Source organism: Salvelinus namaycush, chromosome 8, assembly GCF_016432855.1.
Source record: "Salvelinus namaycush isolate Seneca chromosome 8, SaNama_1.0, whole genome shotgun sequence".
In the NCBI taxonomy this organism is placed as follows: Eukaryota; Metazoa; Chordata; class Actinopteri; order Salmoniformes; family Salmonidae; genus Salvelinus; species Salvelinus namaycush.
In genome coordinates, this window is record NC_052314.1 from 52,136,071 (window position 1) to 52,161,565 (window position 25,495).

Genomic DNA, 25,495 nt, shown 5'->3' on the forward strand with positions numbered 1-25,495 from the left:
TCATGTGACCTACTGACCTCAAACACAGTTCAGAATGTACATTCAGTGGACCTACACATTGCACACCCTTTAGTTTGTCCATTTTCATCTCACACTTTGTTACATGAATTTTGTACATTTTCTAATTTCAATACCTCCTTGGTCATGTGACCTACTGGACTCAACCAAGATTTGGAATGTCCATTGACTATCCTATATTGCACACCCTTTAGTTTGTACATTTTCATCTCACACGATTTTACATTAATTTGCCTGTTCTGCCCCGCTGAAAGACAGTGTCACTCACACACCTATTCACTTGGGCCTTCTCCCTGGAGCCTTCCTGACCTCCGTCTATGAGTGGTTTAGCACCAGAATCCTCACAAACATGCTGTGCGCATCAGGAGAGGGGCGGCAACTCATCCGGCCGCACCCCAACCCTGTCACGAATGGCTCTACTCAACTGCCAAAAGAGGCAGGCTATCCCGGGCCAACCAAAGATCCATGGCGCTACGATATTGTTACATTTGGGGGGGATTCTGACTTAGAGGCGTTCAGTCATAGTTCCACAGATGGTAGCTTCGCACTATTGGATCCTCAGCCAAGCACATATGTACTTGGGTGATTTGAGTGTGAACGCGACAGGTGGATACGCTCCTTTGAATTTCATCAAAGTTGACATTCAGTGATCTGTGCCCGGTGGGAACCTAGGCTTCTTCCGTCCGTTTTATGGGTCCACAGCAAATCAATTGGCATGGATGGTACTACCCACATCAGATGTAGGCCTCCCTCCCCAGACAAGCTGGAGATGCCTCTCCCCAATTCATAGGGCATGAGCCAGATCCATGCAATGCCCTATCACTGCGGGGCCAATGGGTTTAGTCTCCGCCTCGAGTCTAGTGAGCGTAGAGGAGACCTCGCCACCTACAATGTGTGGTGTCCCACACTCAGGTAAGCCTAAGGCCTGGTAGTGTCAGCAAATGGTAAGGCACATGCCATCTCCACTACATGCTCCAATGAGCGTAGAGGAGAGCTCCCACATAGAATGTATAGAGTCCCGCAGGCGGACCTGAGGCGGACCTGAGACCTGGCAGTGTCCATAACCACTAAGCACATTCCATCTCTATTTAGTGCTCCACTGTTAGCGGGTCCTGCCGAAGCCAGCGTTCGATTCAAACTTTCGAAATTTAAGTAAGCTAAGTATACGGGGGACGCGTGTTTAAACGTTTCACCACATCTGCTCTGTGATCAGACTGATGCCAGTAGTACACTTTCATCAGCATCTCCCAGGTCTTAACTCCCCCCTCCTAGCTAAAGCCAGGGATGTGTTCAAGCCATCATTCTTTGATTGGCTTCCTGTCAAGGTCAGGATTCACTTACAAGAGCACCACAGCAAATCATTGAGTCTGGTGGAACCGCCCTCACATATTCATGCTTGACCGAAATCCCCATATTCCAGGACCGACTGCCGACTGCCGCCTTCCGTTAACGATCAACAGCCGTCACCATCTGCAGGACTCTCTTTGCGTACGGACTAGTACCGAGGTAACTCCCGTTTGGTTTACATCGTTAGTGACACCTGAAAACAGGTGACATACAGGGAGGGATTGGAAGAGCCCTGCTAGAAGGTTACCTCGTTATCTCCCTTACCCCACCTGTACTAACATGCTAGAGACAGTTTGTCTCCTAGCCATTGGCCAGACTCCCTCAAAACAGGTGACACACAGAGTAGAGAATGGAAGAGCCCTCCATGGGCTATGGTACTATATATCCGGAAGTTATGGATCTGACTTTGCCATCTTCCCTTAACTACATTGTTCTAACATGCCAGAGGCTGTTCACCTTGGAGACCTGCTGTGGATATGGGTACGGCCCGGCACGAGATTTACACACTCTCCCCCGGATTTTCAAAGGCCAGCGAGAGCTCACCGGACGCTGCCGAAACCGCAACGCTTTCCAAGGCTTGGGCCCCTTTCTCGGGACGAACCCATTCTAGGGCTCCCTGCCCTTCACAAAGAAAAGAGAACTCTCCCCGGGGCTCCCGCCAGCTTCTCCTGGATCAGTCATGTTACCGCACCGGATGCCTCGCGGCGCCCATCTCTGCCAGTCCGTGGACATTCTGAACCTTGGTTGAGTCCAGTAGGTCACATGACCAAGGAGCGCTGATAATTAAAAACAGAAATAAATGAATGTAAAACCGCGTGAGATGAAAATGGACAAACTAAAGGGTGTGCAATATAGAAGGATAGTCAGTGGACATTCTGAACCTTGGTTGAGTCCAGTAGGTCACATGACCAAGGAGCTACTGAAATTCAAATGTTTGAAAAACATTAAATTCATGTAAAATTGTGTGAGATGAAAATGGACAAACAAAAGGGTGTGCAATATATAAGGCTAGTCAGTGGATATTCTGAAAGTAGTTTGAGGGTTGTACAGTCGTGGCCAAAGTTTTGAGAATGACACAAATAGTAATTTTCACAAAGTCTGCTGCCTCAGTTTGTATGATGGCAATTCGCATAAACTCCAGAATGTTATGAAGAGTGATCAGATGAATTGCAATTAATTGCAAAGTCCCTCTTTGCCATGCAAATGAACTGAATCCCCAAAAAACATTTCCACTGCATTTCAGCCCTGCCACAAAAGGACCAGCTGACATCATGTCAGTGATTCTCTCGTTAACACAGGTGTGAGTGTTGACGAGGAAAAGGCTGGAGATCACTCTGTCATGCTGATTGAGTTCGAATAACAGACTAGAAGCTTCAAAAGGAATTGGAATCATTGTTCTTCCTCTGTCAACAATGGTTACCTGCAAGGAAACACGTGCCGTCATCATTGTTTGGCACAAAAAGGGCTTCACAGGCAAGGATATTGCTGCCAGTAAGATTGCACCTAAATCAACCATTTATCGGATCGTCAAGAACTTCAAGGAGAGCGGTTAAATTGTTGTGAAGAAGGCTTCAGGGCGCCCAAAAAGTCCACCAAGCACCAGGACCATCTCCTAAAGTTGATTCAGCTGCGGGATCGGGGCACCACCAGTACAGAGCTTGCTCAGGAATGGCAGCAGGCAAGTGTGAGTGCATCTGCACACACAGTGAGGCAAAGACTTTTGGAGGATGGCCTGGTGTCAAGAAGGGCAGCAAAGAAGCCACTTCTCTCCAGGAAAATCATCAGGGACAGACTGATATTCTCAAATCAAAGTTTATTTGTCACGTGCGCTGAAAACAACAGGTATAGATAGACCTTTCAGTGAAATGCTTACTTACAGGCTCTAACCAATAGTGCAAAAAAAGTATTACGTGAACAATAGGTAGGTAAAGAGATAAAACAACAGTAAAAAGACAGGCTATATACAGTAGCGAGGCTATAAAAGTAGCGAGGCTACATACAGACACCGGTTAGTCAGGCTGATTGAGGTAGTATGTACATGTAGATATGGTTAAAGTGACTATGCATATATGATTAACAGAGAGTAGCAGTAGCGTAAAAGAGGGGTTGGCGGGTGGTGGGTGGGACACAATGCAGATAGCCCGGTTAGCCAATGTGGGGGAGCACTATTTGGTCGGCCCAATTGAGGTAGTATGTACATGAATGTATAGTTAAAGTGACTATGCATATATGATAAACAGAGAGTAGCAGCAGCGTAAAAAGAGGGGTTTGAAGGGGGGCACACAATGCAAATAGTCCGGGTAGCCATTTGATTACCTGTTCAGGAGTCTTATGGCTTGGGGGTAAAAACTGTTGAGAAGCCTTTTTGTCCTAGACTTGGCAGTCCGGTACCGCTTTCCATGCGGTAGTGGAGAGAACAGTCTATGACTGGGGTGGCTGGGGTCTTTGACAATTGTGATGTAGTGGGCCGTACGCACTACCCTCTGTAGTGCCTTGCGGTCAGAGGCCGAGCAATTGCTACAACAGGCAGTGATGCAACCAGTCAGGATGGTCTCGAGGTTGCAGCTGTAGAACCTTTTGAGGATCTCAGGACCCATGCCAAATCTTTTTAGTTTCCTGAGGGGTAATAGGCTTGGTCGTGCCCTCTTCACAACTGTCTTGGTGTGTTTGGACCATTCTAGTTTGTTGTTGATGTGGACACCAAGGAACTTGAAGCTCTCAACCTGCTCCACTACAGCCCCATCGATGAGAATGGGGGCGTGCTCGGTCCTCCTTTTCCTGTAGTCCACAATAATCTCCTTTGTCTTGCTTACGTTGAGGGATAGGTTGTTGTTCTGGCACCACCCGGCCAGATCCCTGACTTCCTCCCTATAGGCTGTCTCGTCAATGCCGATGATCAGGCCTACCACTGTTGTGTCGTCTGCAAACTTAATGATGGTGTTGTAGTCATGCCTGGCCATGCAGTCGTGGGTGAACAGGGAGTACAGGAGGGGACTGAGCACGCACCCCTGGGGAGCTCCAGTGTTGAGGATCAGCGTGGCAGATGTGTTTCTACCTACCCTCACCACCTGGGGGCGGCCCGTCAGGAAGTCCAGGCTTAAGAGTGTTTTTATTGATGCTCCTAGAAAGATATTATCACTTATGGCTACAAATATTGAGGCGGCTTATTCTAATGCACATCATCTAATATTTTGAGACAAATTACAGACAACCTACAAGTATCAAAATATAACTCAATTGATTGAACATGAAATGCATTTGAATATTATTCTCCCACTATATTTATATTTTAATGCAGTCATCTCGGTTTTAATTTGAAGCATATTTTTATACATCGCTGGTTTGCAAAGACAGTGGCTTTATTTGTAGTCGACTTTGAAGTTATCAGCGTTAGATTACGAGCGTTTTCAAGTGCAATATTAATAAAGATTGCTTTGGGAAACAGCTCGGAGATTTAAAGATGTTCTTATGAAGGTTCTATAAATGAAATGTTTTGGGCTTTTGGGAAACCGGGACCAGGTTGTGGCAATTGACCCACAACTACAGTTTACTTTGTGCATCTACGTCATCTCGCTGAGTCTACCATTGAACCTAACCATCACCTTATTATGCATTATGCCGATTTCAAAACTACAGGGAACTCGGAACTCAGTGCGTTTAACACAACTAGGAACTCGGAAGAACACAAGCTCCTACAGGGAAAAATCGTTTTGATTTGTTCCAACTCGGAATTCCAACTCGGGCCTCTTTCTAGACCTCCGACTTTCCTACCTGAAGTTCATGATTTTTTTTCATTTATATTTAAAACATACAAAATACTTGCAGTGAAGCCGCTCAACAACTACATCACATGTCATGATTTTCCCAGTTGTCTTGAACGCACCATTACCGCCCCACAGCTGCATGAAGTGACGTTCCCCAAAACACTAAAACATAAATGGCTCCTAGCCTCCCACAAAGAGGGAACTTTCTGTCCCTAACACTAAAACAAATAACAATAAAAATGAAAATACATGTTTTTATAAAACTTAAACTAAATAAAAACAAATAAAGTGGATCTGAAAACAAACTTAAGCTGAACTGAATTTCAAATTGAAAATTCAAACAAAACAATAATAACCTTGACACACACACAGAAACAGTATGATTTGTGCCCTTTGTCTTTGTTACTGAACAACTCATATTCATTGATTCCAGATCTGTCAGGGGCTGTGAAGGCTGAAGTGAATATATTGACACGGAGAGAGAGGCAGTCTGTCACTCTACACACTGGACTAACTGGACTACAGGCTGATAAGATATTTTGGTTCTTTGGTCCAGTCATTCCAAACACCTCAATAGTTGAGAGTCAGGTCATCAGAGGAGAGAACATCACAGAATTCAAAGGAAGATTCCCAGACAGACTGCAGCTGGACAGACAAACTGGATCTCTCACCATCAGAAATCTCACCCTCAGCAACTCTGGAGTTTATCAGATAGACATTTTTAATACACACAAAACCTCTCAGAGATTCTATCGAACTGTCTATGGTGAGTGTTGGTTTTATATATAACAGTGTTTCAAGTGGGACACAATGCCCAAGAGTATTGTAAAACAGAAGCCTACAGTAAAAGGTATTGATGTAGTATACTGTATACCATTTCTGCCCCAAGCAACATTACACAATATCAACTGTTCTATGTGACTTGTTACTGTAACTGCTACATTATCATCAGCTTACAGTGTATCAATTATGATATTTACAACCCAATTGTAGCGATTGTTATGAATAGGCCTAACCGATATTGAGAATTGAAACCGTTTATGATAATCACATGTATGTTATTGTAATAGTGGGGTTAGTCATGTTATCTGATGTCTTGTCTATTGATCACCTGTCAAATAAAATAAACCATGTTCAGAGTTTGTGGTCGAACGCAGACAATTGGATTGTGCGCGCAAAACCTCTTGTTGCTCGGTAGCCTAAAATGCTCTGTATAATCATGTATTTAGCCTAGGCCTACTTATCGAAATTTACAACTGCAATGTGATCATATATAACAATTAAAACGTGAAAGTATATCAAAACGAATATTTAACGATTATCCTGGTTTATTGTGCATTTACTGGTACGAGTTTTCACTGTCAAACAGTGGGTGCGTTCAAGCTCATAGTTTATTCAGTGTAGCCTACGGGTATAATGGAAGTAGCTTATGCCAGAGGAGGCAGGAGCTATATGATATTTCTTTTGGGGGGGGGGGGGGGGGGGTCATCCTGTTTGTTATTTTTGTTTGTATGTAGTGTTCAGTCGCCGGCATAATTCTTCACTTTCTAAATTAAAAGTCTCACTCTGGTAAGAAAAAACAGATCCACATTGTTGCCTCCTCACTGTAAAATCCTACCACTGTGTTAACGTCACACCAAGTATTGCATTGTGACGTGCAAATACTTTGAATTTGAATGCAAATTGAAAGGGTGATTTGGTGCAGTGAACAAGTGACTGTTTGTTGCACTCAGTCAATTGAGAATGTGCTCAGTTTTGAAATGAGCAGTTTTGATCTGTTTAGATTTGTGCTTAGAGTTGTGAAAATTTACCACATACTTGTGAAAATTGCACCAAAGTGCTCACCACACTTTTGTTACTAGTGAGAGTTGTCCTCCTACCCAGAAGACCAATATTAATGACATGAATCTGTGTTAAATCATTGTTTTAATTTTAAAATCCCAGCTCTAGTACCACTTCCTCAAGTCAGAAAAATCCCTGGTGATTTTCTGGACAGTTCATCAGGCAAGGGGAGCTGTTCAGTGGTGTGTTCTGTGGAGAACCGGAGAGACATGACCCTGTCCTGGTACAGAGGAGAGAAGAGACTCAACCAGACCAGCAGCCCTGACCTCTCCACCAACCTGGCTCTCCCTCTGGAGATAAAGCTACAGGACAAAGATATCTACAGCTGTGTGGCTGCCAACCCAGTCAGCAACCAGACAACCAAACTCAACATTGAAACGCTCTGCCTTCAATTTGTAGGTATGTCATTAATGGTAATGTGCAACATTTTCTTTGTTATTGGACTGGTTCATTTGTTTACTTGGAACCCCATTCACTGCTATTCTTCCAGCACTGAGGGTTAGACACCATATAAAACAATAATATTATATTATACTAATACCGTAATAAATATTAGTATTTACTACGGTATTAGAAGCCTCCAACTGGACTCGCCACATCATTTCAATGTGGACATTTGGGTAATATTTGGTTGAGACATTGTTCAATGAGATTTCCACCTTTAGTCACCCACTCAAAAAGACAGAAGTTGGATGAATTCCGAATATGTTCTATGCTTTCAACTATCTAAAAGCACAACCAAATTCCAATGGAAAAACAATGTCAGATTTTTGGTTAAGTTGTCATCTAAATGTGTTCTCATCGCGCTTTCAACCTTAAAACTGCAACCAAGTCAAAATCGGAATACAATGTCAGATATGTTATATTTATACAACAACTAAATGTATTATCACTGTGCTTCATCTAATAGCACAACCAATTGACCTAGAATGCAGTTTAGATTACATGATTACTATTACTATGATCTGTGGTTTAAAAATGCTTCTGTGAAAACACCGTGCTCCTCACTTCACTGCGATTCCAACACAATCTCCTGTTGCGAGATTGTGTTGCATTTTGCAACACAATCTCACGTTCAATGCTCACATTCAATTCGTGGATATATGTACATAAGCAAATTTCGTGCGTTTTTGTGTGGCTTAATTCGTGAGAAAAGACACGAATTTATGTGATACTTAATTCGTGCGAAAAGACACAAATTTAACCAGTAGGCTACTACACACAAGCCTTTGCAACAACCATAGACGCGATAGACTATTGTTCTTCTGTATGCCTAATTCAACGTTAAGAATATACATAAATGGTGTCTTTGTTTAACCCTGTTTTAAAAGGTGTAGTTGTATGCTTATATGTAGTGTTTTAAACTTGCTGAACCGAATTTGTGAGAAAAGACACATTTACATGTGAATTAGTGTGTGGGGAAAATTGCTTAATTAATGCCAATGCTGTTTTCTATGCATGATTTCGCTTAATACTTTGGGATACTGGTGCACTTGTAATCAGAAAGGCTTTTTGTCATGTAGGCAACCATACACGATTTTCTTCATAACACATTTCATATTTTGTGGAGCCTAAATTACACAATTTTCTTCATAATGCATGTATTACATGTTAAACAGGTTAATGTAAAATAATGAATTATGCTGGCTTACACTTATGGCACTTCCAAGGCCTTTCCATTGTGATTATTACGGACATGTCAATCATGTTATATACTTAGGCAGCTGTAACGCGTTCAACCAGTTAGCAAGTCAGAAATATCAGTTTCCTAGTACCGACTAGCACTTGAATGCTGTATTGTGCTGGCTTCACATTTTCATGGGAAAATGGAAATGTGTAACTCCGACATGATTGTGTTCAAGTGCTTTTGAAGTCGGAATAATTCTTAAACCAATAAGATTGACAACATCATTTTCTCATTTCCCACTTGTAATTCCTATTTGGGGGTTCATTCAAGTGAAACTTCCCAGTCGAAACCAGGAATTTCCGAGAACTCCGATAGCACCTGAACGAGGCATTGGTGTGTGTAATAGACAACAGTAGGGTCCTGGTCGCGGCGTGTCCAGCTCTCATACCCATTCACGACCACCGCGGAGTGAGTCAGTAGCCCACTATGTGTCCATGCAGTCGACTAGTATAATTATTGTTTGTGAAGTAAGTACGGTGATTATTATTAAGGTTCTGGTCGTCTGAGATACCAACAGGCTATACAACAAACAATATAACTATAGAATTAAGAAACCAAGGGAAATAAAGTAATAATTAAATACATGCAAAAATAACAAACAATTGTTTGGTTGCTTTAAACTAAGTCATGTCTACACAATAATATTTTTCAAGGAGCGGTTCCAATGTTTAGTCTACATCCAATGTGTAGCCTACATGCATAGCCTACATTTGTCTTTAGATTTATTTTATGGGTGACTTTTCCATTAAATACGTTTCTTTCAATCTACCACTCCACTCTTCCGTAGTATGAATTTCCTCATTTAGCCAATGGTTTTTGAAACATTTATTTCTTGTAGACAAGAGGATATTCAACAGGTAGGCATTTTGAAACCGTTCAGAGATTACTCCAAGTAATGGCACTCTTTTGGGTTCTTTGCCAGGGAACATTTAAATACATTATCAATGGTAAATACTGTTTTCTATGCTTAATTTCACTTAATATTTGTGGGTGATGTTGGGCTCATTGCAGTCAGAAAACATATGTTGGCCGATCAAAACCCTTGCGGGTGATGTTGCTTCCTCTCCCCAAGTCGTACGAGAAAAGAACGGAAAACTGACCCAAGATCAGTCCTCTACAGGCAACTTCAACCCAATGTAATGCGGAGCACGTTCCAGCTCGTCAACACAATCGGCTGCAGGGGAGTTTACTTTCTGCGTTGTTCGGTTTATTTATGAATAGAAAATTAAATGAATCTAACAAACGCATTTCCAGGCAGTTAGAATGTATATTCTTATTCTGTGCAGAATCTGTGTATGTTGACCTACAACACAAATGCGCATCATGACTTCAACAAAGAAGGCAACTTGGAACGTACCCGATCCTCCCATGCGATCACCCTCTTTCCTGGTAAGTGAAGTATGCAATAAAACAATGTAATTGTAATCGCTAGTATGTAATGTTTTGGAGATTGATTTATAGCTTTTTAGACATTTCTCAAACCAGTATGCATTTTCACTGATCTGTCAAGGTTTTCAATTAAAATCTCAGCTATAGGCCTACTCAACAGTTTCAGCTAGCTAGAGCTACGCTACAGTCTATGGAGTTTCATGGTGGGCGCAGGGTTTTGTCCTGGGCAACATCTACACACCTGATTAAACTAGCTTTACTGGTTAATTACTTTAATCCACATGTGTCCAACTCCTACCATGGGAGGTCCGAGTGTCTGCAGGTTTTTGCTCCACCCTTGGTTGGTAAATGAAGGTCACAAATTACTAAGGAACTCCCCTCACCTGGTTAGGTTTTAATTGAAATCAAAAACCAAAAACCCGCAGACACTCGGCACTGTGGAATGAGTTTGACGCCCCTGCCTAATAGAGCTAGTGTCACGAATCCCACCGAAGATGGTCCCTGATTAGTATCACCTGTTTATTGTTTGGGTTTTGTTTTGGGCTATTTAAATGAATTTAATAAATTCATAAAAAATCCTACAATGTGATTTTCTGGATTTTTTTTCTCATTTTGTCTGTCATAGTTGTAGTGTACATATGATGAAAATTACAGGCCTCTCATCTTTTTAAGTGAGAGAACTTGCACAATTGGTGGCTGACTAAATACTTTTTTGCCCCACTGTATATATGTGTCTTAAAATAAATAAGTATTATTTTGAAAGAATATCTGTCAAAGAATTAGCATACAAGGTGGGACCAGTAAATCTGTTCACAGTGCACAGATAAGACTGTGTAGACTAATTTCTAAAAAATAATGTATGTATGTTTGATGTATAATTATTGTCATTATTAATGTAGAGGAGTTAGTTCAGGCAAGCAACATTTCAACACGTTCTTTTCACATATTCTGTGTAGAAGTTCATTTATAAACTGGGTTGTTCCAGCCCTGAACGCGGATTGTCTGAAAGCCTTGGTTTATCAGACCGTATACCATGGGTATGACAAAACATGTATTTTTACTGCTTTAATTACATTGGTAACCAGTTTATAATAGCAATAAGGCACCTCTGGGGTTTGTGATATATGGCCAATATACCACGGCTAAGGGCTGTGTCCAGTCACTCCGCATTGCGCCATGCAGAGAACAGCCCTTAGCAAAGTGGTGAGGATAGGAGAGCCATATATTTTATAGTACACTAGATCACAGCTAACAAGGACCAGAGCAATATAGCTGAGGGAAATAAATCATTATGTCCACTAGATGACAGCAAAGGGACCTCTCACAACTCTACAGGAATGGTGAAATATGTATATCTTCATTTAAACCAGGATACTTAACTTAGTGGCCTGTAGTATGTAAATCCCCAAACTTTCACTTCGGTTTAGCTGTTTTAAACCTCTACAGGATCGGTGGGTCCCCCGTGGGACGGTTGAGCTAACATAGGCTAATGTGATTAGCATGAGGTTGTAAGTAACAAGAACATTTCCCAGGACAGACATATCTGATATTGGCAGAAAGCTTAAATTCTTGTTAATCTAACTGCACTGTCCAATTTACAGGAGCTATTACAGTGAAAGAATGCCATGCTATTGTATGTTTCAAGTTATGAACTTGAAATTGTATTAATAAACCAATTAGGCACATTTGGGCAGTCTTGATACAACATTTTGAACAGAAATGCAATGGTTCATTGGATCATTCTAAAACTTTGCACATACACTGCTGCCATCTACTAGCCAAAATCTAAATTGTGTCTTGGCTGGAATAATACATTATGGCCTTTCTCTTGCATTTCAAAGATGATGGTACCGTCCCCTTTTCTAATTGAGGACGGAACATGATCAGTACGTATAGCTTGTTTGAAGGCTGGGTTGCAATGGTGTAAGGACTTGTAGTGCCTTGCCATGGGGTAGTCTTCGTTGCCTACCCATATGGCGTACTTGTGTTCCGCTAAGCAGTCTTGAAGGCGTCTCTATGTCTGTATAGAATACCTTGCACTGTGGACATTCCAATCTGTCGATGAGTGGTTTTACAGTTAATTAAATGCTTGTCTTGATACTCCGTTTTGTGTCAACAAAATACTTTTTCTGTGCAATATTTCTGCAATGGTTGCATTTAAAAGAGCCCTTGGGTTTGTGGTCTAGCCGAGTCTTTTTAGAGCCACCAGGAAGGTAGCTGTGGACTAATATGTCATTTAGGGTAGGACATCTCTTAAAGCTTATGACTGGTGGCTCTGGGAAGACTTTGCATAGTAGTGTATCACTTTGGATGATGCATACATTGTGTGAAAGAATAATAAAGTCAGTATTTTTGTATTACCCACAATCCTCTAAAACAAGATAAGAAATGCAAGGTGATTAAAACCAAATACTTCTAATGAGTTCAATCACTACATTTTCTCTCTCTTTGGTTATTTTTCTGAAATAGTCTTACATTTTGAGCAACACATTAATTTGGATTTATTCTTACATTTTTTTAAAGAAAATTAAATGAACAAATTATTTAAATGACTTGCATACATTTGTATATATGTATATACATATATTTCTTTGATGCTGCCTTTTATATATACTAAAACCCCCAAAAGTTTCAGTATAAAAACACCAATATTGAGGTTGAGTGTTTCAGAGCACTTAATTTCTATGTATTAAAACACTTTAAAGCACTTTACATTCAAACATTCAGACACCCTCCAAACACCAGATATCAGCTTACTGCCTGCCCTCAAGGATATTTACAGCACCTGGTATCACAGGAGCAACAAGAAGATTATCAAGGATCTCCTCCCCCTGAGACGCCCTCATCGAGTGGGGTTACGGCCAGGGTTCAGCCAATATTGACGGCGACTCTGGAGCAAATATGGTTAATTGCCTTGCTATATTTTTACTTTTCGCTTACTGGCCCAATGCTCCAAACCACCTGACGCCCCAATATTACAGTATAGCTCTGTTGGAACTGGAAACGTTTCACTGCACCTGTAATAACATCTGCAAAATATGTGTGTGCTACCAATAATATTTGATTAGATTAGATTTTTGACTAGGTGCACTACTTTCTATGGTTTCATTACACAACCATGCTGTTTTGGGACTTTCTACTTTTACAGATTAGTTTCACACAGCAGCCGTCCCTAATCTTTGCTAAGACTCCCCCGTGGGGAGGAGACAAATAAAACACTTACCATGTTCTCAAAAGGTCAAATTCTATACAATTAACACTACTTTATTTGGCATTAGCCCTACTCTGAATCACACATTTAATACTTTCAATTAATTTAGTTTGAACAGGTTTTTGGTGCTTGTCACCTTGGCCGTGTGGTTGATGATATCAGTCAGAGATGGTGTATTTCTCCCTGCCCCCGTTTTCTATCATCTGTGTTTCTCTGCAGCCCCACCACATCCTGTCTAGCTTAGAGACAGAGACCTTAACTACATGTCTCCATAAAGACAAATAAACATCATTGATCATACCCCTTCTTTCTTAAAATGATCTTATGAGCATTTACTCCAATTAAGATGCTATTGATGAGCTTGTGGTGTTGTACTTCATGAACACATCTCAAACACTAAGACCCCATCTCTCTTACCCTCCTGCCCATGCATGGCAACCACACTTTCCAGTTCTGGCTAATCCTGGCAAATCATAATTACCACACCATTCAGGCACTTTAAAATGTTTTCCAATGGCTAATACATTATTTAATATCTGACTCTCTCTCGTTCTTGTGTCTAGTGTCTCCATCTCAAGTGTATTTCTCTCTCTCAATGTATGTCTGTCTCTCTTTCTCTATCTCTCTCTCCTCTGAAAGTGAGAGGGGCCATATAATGTTAAAATGTCAGCATGCAGCTAGAAATTCTATTCAGTATACATGGTAAAATCATTGCGTCATTTAACAGAAACTTTTATCCAAAGTCATGTGTTCATACATTTTACGTACGGGTGGTCTCGGGAATCAAACCCACTACCCTGGGGTTGCAAGCGCCACACTGTACCAATGAGCTATGGAAGACTATGCTCCCCCGAGTACTAACAGAGGGACACTTTGATAACAGGTCAGAGTTGGAAGCCGTCCTATTGCCTCTGACCACAGAACAACAGGCGTCATTATCTGTTCTGTTCATTTCCCTTTCTGTTCAGTTTAAACTGTTGAGGTTAAAGGTTAGGCACAGGAGTGCTTAATTTGACTAGCTACCTAGCACAGATCTGACTTGCACAGAATTATTGGCCGATATAAGTTTTTGGGAATTATTGTGAAACTGAATGTGGTTATCTTACCTATTTTAGTTAAATACACATATTGTAAGTCACTTGATAAAAGTCTCCTGCTAAATGTGGGTGCAGGAGACTGAGAGCATGGTTTGTGGTGACAGCTTTCTTACTTGAGAAAAGCTGTGCGGAGATAGAGGAAGGTACCACATCTCCCCTATAAGGAGAATGAAAGCGAATGACCCATATAGGCTACTGACAACAGAGAGAACAAATAAGCGATAACCACACGCTAACATAGATGGCAATAGAAAAGCGTACATGCACACACACGCACGCTAACACACGTTTACAGACAATATGGGGGTGTTGTGGGGGTTGATGGAATCCATGTAAGTTGACACGTTCATTTTGATACATGTATTTGTGTAGTTTTACTTGAGCTAAAGCAACCACAAGGCTCCCACTCTCTCTCCGTTTGTGGGTGTTGTTTTGAGACTAACATCAGGGCCTTATTCAAAGAACCGTGCAGAGTGATGTACAGAAGAGGTGTCTGTACAGTAAGTTCTATACAACACATTTCTATCAGGACCACACCATGCTCATAGAAAGAGACATGCTACTCTGATCTGATAGAGGCAACAAGTGTAATAACTTTCTAATACAGTATTGAAAAGATGTAGCAGCTGCACCTTTTATAGCATTTTCTTTTGAACTGCATTTATTAGTCTTGACACATGAACTACCATTTACCATTCTCTCTAACGGACATTAACACTCAGTAACATCCATTGTAAATGTACCTAATACTCCTTCAGTAACCTTCATTGTATGTACATAATACCCCGGCCTGATACCCTGGTCTTCAGGCAGTTTCCTTTCTATCTAATGCATCACATTTCATAGGCTGATTGAAAATATGATGCAGTAGATAAGCAGCAGGTGATGGCGTTATCAATCTGTCATCTAGAGCAGGTTTACCAACCTCGGGTGCACGTTTAGTTTTTTGCCCTAGCACTACACAGCTGATTCAAGTCACCATCTCATCATCAAGCTCTGTTGAAGTTTTCCGGGGGGAGCCCCAGGACTGAGCTTGCGAAACCCTGATCTAGAGATACACCCGAAAATCCTGTTCAAGTGTCAAAACACCTTGATATTCTATTCAATGTAAACACATGAGATCAACTAACAATCAACCACAACAAGTATGACAATTGGATACTTTTTCCATCACTGCTTTATGAAAGCAAATATCTTTACATTTTATTACACATTTTGGGATTTACTTTTCTTTTCATCAGTTAATCCTACTGTATGGCAAGTCATGCTACAATGCTACTTTTACTGTACTGCAACACACACCAGGTTAACTTATGAAGGGAATGAGAGAGTCAGACACCGGTACAGTTATATGCAAATATGATGTTGATGATACATTCAGCACTGTATGTCTGATTGTGCCAGAGTAAATTTTTAGTTTAAATGTTAAAGCAGTTATCTGTAAGGTCCCTCAGTCGAGCAGTGAATTTTAAACACAGATTCAAACACAAAGACCAGGGAGGTTTTACAATGCCTCACAAAGAAGACCACCTATTGGTAGATGGGTAAAAATATAAAAGACAAACATTGAATACATCCCTTTGAGCATGGTGAAGTTATTAATTGCACTTTTGATGGGGTATCAATACACCCAGTCACTACAAAGATATAGACGTCCTTCCTAACTCAGTTGCTGGAGAGGAAGGAAACTGCTCAGGGTTTTCACCATGAGGCCAATAGTGACTTTAAAACAGTTACAGAGTTTAATGGCTGTGATAGGAGAAAATGGAGGATGGATCAACAACATTGCAGTTGTCCACAATACTAACCTAAATGACAGAGTGAAAAGAAGGAAGCCAGTAGAGAATACAAATATTCCAAAACATGAATCCTGTTTGCAATAAGGCACTAAAGTAAATCTGCAAAAAATGTGACGAAAAAATTTACTTTATTTCCTGAATACAAAGCATTATTTTTGGTGCAAATCCAACACAACACATCACTGTGTACCACTATTCATATTTTCAAGAATGTTTGTGGCTACATCGGCAAGGACTTGGGAGTTTATTAGGATACAAATTAACGGAATAGAGCTAAGAACAGGCAAAATCCAAGAGGAAAATCTGGTTCAGTCTGATTTCCAAAACACTGGGAGACAAATTCACCTTTTAGCAAGACAATAACCTAAAACAAAAGGACAAATTTACACGGGTGTTGCTTACCAAGAAGACATTGAATGTTCCTGAGTGGCCTAGCTACAATTTGGACTTAAAATCTATGGCAAGACTTGAAAAAGGCTGTCTAGCAATGATCAACAACTAACTTGACAAAGCTTAGAGAATAAGAATGTGCAAATATTGTACAATCCAGGTGTGCAAAGCTCTTATAGACTTACCTAGAAAGACACAGCTGTAATCACTGCCAAAGATGCATCTACAAACTATTGACTCGGGGTATGAATACTTGTGTAAATGAGATATTTCTGTATTTAATTTCAATAAATGTGAAAACATTTCTAAAAACATATCTTTACTTTGTCATTATGGGGTATTGTGTGTAGATGGGTGAGGAAAAAACATCTATTTAATCCATTTTTAATTTCATTCGTAACACAACAAAATGTCAAATAAGTCAATTGTTATGAATACTTTCTGAAGGTACTAAGTGTACAAAATATTAGGAACATCTTCCTAATATTAAGTTGCACCCACTTTTGCACTCAGAACAGCCTCAATTCGCCAGGGCATGGACTCTACAAGTTGTCGAAAGTGTTCCACAGGGATGCTGACCCACGTTGACTCCAATGCTTCCCACAGTTGTGTCAAGTGGACTGGATGTCTTTTCGGCGGTATTCCATTCTGGATACACACTGGGAAACTGTTGAGAGTGAAAAACCTAGCTACATAGCAGTTCTTGTCAAACTCAAACCGGTGCATCTGGAACCTACTGCCATACACTGTTCAAGGGACACTTAAAAATGTTGTCATATCCATTCACCCTGTGAATGCACAGTCTCAATTGTCTCAAGGCTTAAAAATATTTCTTTAACCTGTCTCCTCCCCTTCATTTACACTGATTGAAGTGAATTTAACAGGTGGCTGAGACATCAATAAGGGATTGTAGCTTTCACCTGGATTTACATGGTCAGTCTATGTCATGGAAAGAGCAGGTTTTCCTAATGTTTTGTACACTCAGTGTATATACCTCACATAATAGAACATAGAAGGCTACCTTACAAGATAATGCAAACGGCAAACCATTCACAGTGGAATTCTCAATTTTCTACACTAGAAGGTGCTCTTTAATCTACAAGAATGTGCTCTACTACACCTGCTCCGATGCTTGTCGGATGTAGCAAGGCTTGCAAACTTTTACGGACTACAAAGGGAAACCCAGCCACGAGCTGCCCAGTGACACAAGCCTATCAGATGAGCTTAATGACTTATACGGCACACTTCGAGGCAAGCAACACTGAAGCAGCCATGAGAGCACCATCTGTTCTGGACGAGTGTGTGATCACACTTGCTGTAGCCGATTTGAGCAAGACTTTTAAACAGGTCAACATTCACAAGCCCGCAGTGCCAGATGGATTACCAGGACGTGTACTGCCAGCATACACTGACCAACTGGCAAATGTCTTCACTGACATTTTCAACCTGTCCTTGGCCAAGTCTGTATTACCTACATGTTTCTAGCAGACCACCATAGTCCCTGTGCCCAAGAAAACCAAGGGATCCTGCCAAAATGACCAACCTGTAGCATTCACGTCTGTAGCCATGAACTGATTTGAAAGGCTGGTCATGGCTCACGTCAACAACATCATCCCAGAAACCATAGACCCACTCCAATTTGCATACCCCCCAACAGATCCACAGATGACGCAATCTCTATTGCACTCAACACTGCCCTTTCCCACCTGGACAAAACTAACCCCTACGTGAGAATGCTGTTCATTGACTACAACTTAGCGTTCAACGCCATAGTGCCCTCAAAGCTCATCACTAACCTAAGGACCCTGGGACTAAACACCTCCCTCTGCAACTGGATCCTGGACTTCCTGACAGGCCGCCCCCAGGTGGTAAGGGTAGGCAACAACACATATGCCACGCTGATCCTCAACACGGGGGCTCCTCAGGGGTGCGTGCTTAGTCCCCTCCCGTACTCCCTGTTCACCCTTGAGTGCGTGGCCAAGCACCGCACCACTCCAACACCATCATTAAGTTTGCCGATGACACAACAGTGATAAGCCTGATCACCGACAACAATGAGACAGCCTATATGGAGGAGGTCAGAGACCTGGAAGTGTGGTGCCAGGTCAACAACCTCTCCCTCAACATGACCAAGACAAAGGAGATGATCGTGGACTACAGGAAAAGGAGGGCCTGACCACTCCTCCATTCTCATCGACGGGGCTGTAGTTGAGCAGGTTGAGACCTTCAAGTTCTTTGGTGTCCACATCACCAACAAACTATCATGGTCCAAACACACCAAGAGAGTCATGACAATGCCTTTTCCCCCTCAGGAGACTGAAAAGATTTGGCATGGGACCTCAGATCCTCAAAATGTTCTACAGCTGCACCGTCGAGAGCATCCTGACTGGTTGCATCATCGCCTGGAATGGCAACTGCTCAGCCTCAGATCGCAAGGTGCTACAGAGGGTAGTGCGTACGGCCCAGTACATCACTGGGGCCAAGCTTCCTGCCATCCAGGACCTCTAACACAGGCGGTGTCAGGGGAAGGAAAAATAATAATAATTGCTAAAAAAAAAAAACTGAAAATTGCCAAAGACTCCACCCACCCTGTTCTCTCTGTTACCACACAGCAAGCGGTACCGGAGAACCAAGACTAGATCCAACAGCCTTCTTAACAATTTCTACCTCCAAGCCATAAGACTGCTGAACATGTACATATGACCTTAATTACCTCAACTAACCTGTACCACCGCACATATACCGATGCCCCCTGTATATAGCCTCGTGATTGATATTTTATTGTGCTCTTTTATTTTTTTATTTCGTTTATTTAGTAAATATTTTTCTTAACTCTTATTTTTCTTAAACCTGCATTGTTGGTTAAGGGCTTGTAAGTAAGAATTTCACGGTAAGGTGACAAATAAGATTTGATTTGATTTAACAACCTACACCCTGGTTCATCACTACACAACAAGTCTATTAACTGCTCCCCCTATCTCAGGAGGGATGGGTTCTATAATGTAATGAGCTCAGAGTTGATGGCCTCCATCTCCTCGGGGTGTTGTGACGTTGAAGTGTGAATACCGACAGTGTTTGCAACTACACCACTGTAGATGGGAGAGACAGGCTGGTGATGAGATCAGGGGTGTAATCATTAGTCCAAACAGTTGCAACTAAAACAACAGGTTCTATTGGACAAATTCAGGTACGTCCCTCCCTGTTACCTTTGCTTCCGTTTAAGAAAGGTTTTTACAACAGAATCAGCGTAATGAATACACACCAGAGGGCTGCTGGTCTGGTTGAGTCTATTCTCTCCTCTGTACCAAGACAAGGTCACATCTGTCCGGTTATTCACAGATCACACAACTGAACAGCTGGAGCTTTAGAGAAATGAACCATTTGTTGAGATGGAGAAGTCTTGCCAGACTGATGTTCATTCTGCTATATTTTGTCATTGAAGGTATGTTTCTTTTGTTGTTACTGATTTGCTGCACTAACTAAAAGTGTATGTGGGAGATGATAGATAAGTAGCCTAATTATTGTTATATTTGTTGTTCAATGTTTTAATTAATAACTTTGGAAATTTAAAACATTTAGGTCTATTTTTGTACGATTGTTGACTTTCCTGACAAGGAAGCCCAGACTAGTGCTTAGAGCACAGACCGAATGTGAATTTCCCTAATGGCATTCCCAACTTAACCAACTATTATTGGTTCAGGGGCCTCTTCTATCCGATCCACAGCAATAACTTTTGTATGTATTTTTACTTTGTCTATTTTGTTGATTCATTTCATGTAAAAAATGCTTCCTTAAACTTAAAGAACAACTCCACCACTTTTCAATCTCATTTTCATAATCTCCAGCACAATATCAGTGTCAACATATGTGAAAATGGCACATTCCTATGTTTTGTCAAAAAAATATGAAGTATTTGCGGTGACGCGGGGAGCAAAAAAAACCTCCCTTTGCCTAGAAACTCGTTGCAGGTTTTGAAAATCACTGTTTATGATTTTTTATCCTACCCTGTGATGGAACTTTCTTCTTATCTTTTAAACCCCAGATCATAGAAATGCGATGTTTTCACATATGTAGACACTGGTTTGGTGTTGAAGATGATGAATATGATGTTGAAAAGTGGCGGAATTGCCCTTTAAATAGCTTCCACCCAATATGACTTTCATGAATACAACCACTGTCACTGGGCAACTGTTATTGGTTCAGGGACCTCACCTCTAGCCTGAGTACCAGTCTCTTAGCTAACATTCCACTCGTTACCACTCCTTGTCATTGCCAAAAGGACTTGCCTTTTGGCAATCTTCAAATATGAACATTCTTTCATTAATGAGCTTGAGGAAATCTGAGGATTTGATCCTGATTCTATAACAACTCACAGCTATCCTCCAATCACAATGTTTATGCAAAAAAGTTAATTCATAGGCTGGGCTATTAATCCACCATTCGTAGGCTAGACTATATTAGGCCTAGTCTACTACAGTGGATGTAGGTGACCACCACCTGTGCATTGCAAGCCAGAGACCAATTTTTTTTTAGGTCTGACGCACGCTGTGGGACAATGAATTTAAGTTGAACTTGAACATCGTCAAATGCGTCATGTTTATTTAAATGTGTAATAAAACAAATATAGTGCCTTGGCCGATTTAATGAAACCCTTGCTGTTGAGGTAGACAACAGATCGTTAAACAGGGAATCTCCGACTCCCCACCGAGCTCCTTTTTGGAAATGGCAAGTTCACTTTCTCATCCATAAACGCAGATCAATTGCAAGTGTGGTGCTATCCTGCAGCTTACGTCAGCAGGATGGGGACCTTTTCATTAGGAGGGACGTCGAGCATGGATCGCTAAAATAATGATTATGATCACATTTCCTCAATTTAAATATTAGGCCTATGGGGACACCAACACATTTTTCAGCCTGGCACGCGTGATCAGTGTAGCCTTTTATGGTCTAGACTTTTAGAGTGTGTGTGAGTTCGCTAATTCTCTCTATGTCCATTCGGAAAGTTTCCTAAAGTAGCCTGTCTAGACAGATAATATAACTAATGACCATACAAACATTTTTTTTTTTTATGTAAGAAAGTCATGATTATCAGCAGGTAGTTCCAGTCGGTATTAGAAAGAACGTTGCGACCCCGCCCGCCTGTGAGGAAAACATCCTGTGGTTACGTAGGTCATTGGCTCACAGCCTTTTTCAAAAGGCAATTTTCTTGTTGTCTGCTTGTTTTAGTCAATTTACAAAACTACATTTAACAAAAGTACAACACGTCTTAAGATGACTTTTCAACATTGCCTGCTCCCGAGTGTTATCACTACTTAGATTCATGACGTTTTCATGACGTGCTAGCAGCCACGTGAGTGAGTGCAAGCTAGCTGCTGAGCGGAACATTATGCTAGCTAAGACCAACAACACAAACGAACTATACAGATACAAGTAGAGAGTGGAGTTACAAACGGACTACACTCAACACAAGTTCATTGTCTTACTTGTGATTAAATGTTTTCTGCATACGTAGCTTCGTGTAAATACTTGGACAACGGGGCCCCACATTTCCCACTCTCCTATGCGGAATAGCCTGAAGCCACAGAGCTTTTCTTGCAGGGTTTATTTCCATACATGGGCGCACCGCAAACCATAGGTCGGGATTTCTTACCTGGTTACATATACATTGAACAACACAGCAGCCTTTCGAAATGTTTTGTTATTTCTATGTAAGTAAAAATCTTCTATGAAGTTGGCTCTTTTACAATGGGAAAGAATGTTTGTTATTCCCAATTTGTGGGCGTGGTAAAGGGAATTCCTTTTTATGACATGAATATCAACTCAGAATATGTGCGAGGAATGACGACAGATGCCAGTTATTCAGTTTATTTTCTCTCATTATCATTAATGGGATGCAACTGAAGCAAACGTTGTTCGATTTAATATGTAGGTAAATATTTTCCGTATCATATCATTAAGAAGCCCTCTCTAGCCACTTTGAACAACATGAACGTGCATTGACACTGCCATCTCACAAGGGAATGACCGCAGCAGGTCATATTGGTATTTAAGCGATAATACATGAGAGGACATGTGTTATGACATTTTTATCATGGCTGTGGTCATAGCCACGATGCAAAGCCCAGTGGTGTAGACCATCACAGCCATTATAAAAATGTCATAACACATGGACTTACGTGTATTATTGCTTTTATACAATGGGTTACCAGCATTTAAAATCAAGATTATTTCCCGAACCATCCATTTTTCAACAAAACGTGATGCTACATTCACTAACACTGATTGTCAAGTGACATGTTAGGCGTTCTCTGGCCATTAGTTCTATTCATATTGGCTGCCATGTAGAGCAAAACTGCTCAAGCGCTGGTTGATAGTTCTAGAACTTTGTTTTCTAGGGACTCTGTCCATGGTTCTGAAAACAGCGCACATCTGGTCTATGCATAGTAAAATTGAATGCCAGATCGAAACAGTGTATAGGGGGTGCTATCCATGGATCTGAAAACAGCAGTGAAACATTGTAGCAAAGACCTGGATACAGTATATCAGAATAGAAACCACAGTGACATTTTTGGGGGGATGGTCACAACATCGACAGCTATTTATTTATGATTCACATTGAATTGCACATTTCCATGGGCAGAGCTCATTCCCTAGTTTCTCATACATGCAGTTGTGACAATTCCCTCTTTCTCTGAACAATTTTTGTCTACATCCATAACAATGAGCTAATGAGGTGCAATTTCGCCTGGCATAGGAAATGTGCTCACTCACACGGTTGGGTAGGTTACTTTCTAAATGTAATGCGTTACAGTTACTAGTTACCTGTCCAAAATTGTAATCGGTAATGTAACTTTTGGATTACCCAAACTTATTACATTCAGTTACTTTTAAATTACTTTCCCCTTAAGAGGCATTAAAAGTAGACAAAAATGTATGTTACCAATTGAACAACATCTATTGCAGGATAAATGTAAAATGTTACTTTATGGGTTGGTTATGTAGGCTTCTTCTAAACCATCACTTTCTACTACATATAACAATACGATAAAATGACATCTTTACATTAAGGATGTAGCCACTACAGATTGCACCTTTATGTCTATCAAAAAAGTGTGCGAGTTTGAGCATGTGTCCATTAGGCCTATGGATGTATTTTTTTATAGGCATGAATTAGATTGAGTAATAAAAGCCCCACTTTTATTCCATAGACTGGGATCCGCATTATGCAGCAGTTGCAAGAGCGCCCCTTTCACTGGCTGTCCACTGGTTTCAAAAACAATGATTGATAGGCAGCTTAAACTTCTTGAATCCAACCATTATTAGGTTCAAATATACATCCGCAACAACCATGATCCGGAAGGTGCAAATAGCTAAATGAGAGAGCAGCTGTGGGATTCACATCAATGTAGATATCATTAATAAGTGATATCCGTATCACCGTGGACTACACCACTGCTGTCATCCTTGTAACCTTTATTTAACTAGGCAAGTCAGTTGAGAACAAATTCTTATTTACAATGATGGCCAACCCCGGCCAAACCCAGACGACGCTGGGCCAATTGTGCACGGCTCTATGGGACTCCCAATCACAGCCGGATGTGATACAGCCTGGATTCAAACCAGGGACTGTAGTGATGCCTCTTGCACTGAGATGCCACTGCGCCACTCGGGAGCCCTAAATCCAAGCGTTTATCCTTACCTCCAAGCTTTTATTCAAGTTGGATAATCTTTGAATATAGACAGCAGTCCCACCATTGGAACACTGTAGTCTACGAAAGACAATTCCTTCTCTTTTCCCGCCATCATAGTGTTCTCTGACTTGAGAAAACACGAGAAGTGTCAAAGGTTTTTGTCGCAAACATCATTTTTGAATTTAAAAGTAATCCTCAAAGTAATCATCTAGTTTTTCAAAAGTATCTGTAATCTGATTAAAATATTTTTGCTTGTTACGTAATGGATTACCGTTTTTTGTAATCCTTACATTTAACTGATTACATGTAATCCTTTGCTCCCCAACCCTGTTCACTGGTTAGGACACTGTTGTTCAGAGGAGCTAGCCAACAACACACCTAACATAATCACTTCAAACTGAAGCTGGAAAGACTGCAAACTATCTTCATGTTGTTTAGTTTTAAGCTTTTTCAATTGACATTTCTTTGTAGAAATCCCAAAAAATTATGCCAGCTGATTGATGATTTCAACTGGTAGAGAAACGCTGCCTGCCTGTCTCTCGTCCGGACTCCCGAGCCCTACACGTTCATTACTATGGGACAGCTGGAGATCGAATTTAAATATTGAAACAATGTTGCAAATGTCGGAGAGACAGACAGCAAGGTTTATACAAATCTCCGCTGTTGAAAACTAAATGTTAGTCTAAAAGAAATGCAAGATAATGTCTAGATGCTTTTTATAGTGGAGATCAAGTTTGTAAATTGCTTGGCTGGGCTGATGAGGGAGGGGATTGCACAGTCAGATGCAATAGAGTAAATCGGCATTTTAATGTCATAAATTTAGCCGGTGGTAACTTGTGGAATAAACACCGGCTGGAATGCGGTTTTAACCAATCAGCATTCAGGATTAGACCCACCTTTTGTATAATGTTTATATCGTTCTTAAAATGATATATTGTGCCAAATTTGCACTCACCCCATGTTCCATAACGTTGTCATGGAAAATATGAATGTTGTTTCCAACTACCAATCAGCAACTGCTCCGTAAATCCGAATGTATATTGAATGTTGAGATTGCCGAAAGGCAGTCTGTTGGGAAATGACAGGAGTGGCAAGGAGGGAAATGTTAGCTAAAGAGACTGGTGCCCAGTTTACCTCGCCTCTACAATCCACGGCAATTACTTTTGTGCTTTTTGACATTGTTAAAAAATATATAATATTTGTTTTTGAATTTACATTAAAATACTTCCTTAAAAGCTACCACCCCATATGACTTGCATG

The 25,495-nt window shown here is 41.0% G+C and overlaps 1 protein-coding gene across 1 annotated transcript in view; it reads left to right on the forward strand.

Moving 5' to 3' along the window:
• Positions 1–811: 811 nt before the first annotated feature.
• The window catches only part of LOC120052181, a 31,132-nt gene continuing 6,448 nt past the window's right edge, over positions 812–25,495 (forward strand). Inside the window, exons 1-5 of the mRNA XM_038999014.1 lie at positions 812–930; positions 1,439–1,506; positions 5,563–5,895; positions 7,074–7,366; positions 19,884–19,986. Coding sequence (XP_038854942.1) covers positions 812–930; positions 1,439–1,506; positions 5,563–5,895; positions 7,074–7,366; positions 19,884–19,986 — 916 coding nt within the window. The remainder of the gene's footprint in view (positions 931–1,438; positions 1,507–5,562; positions 5,896–7,073; positions 7,367–19,883; positions 19,987–25,495) is intronic.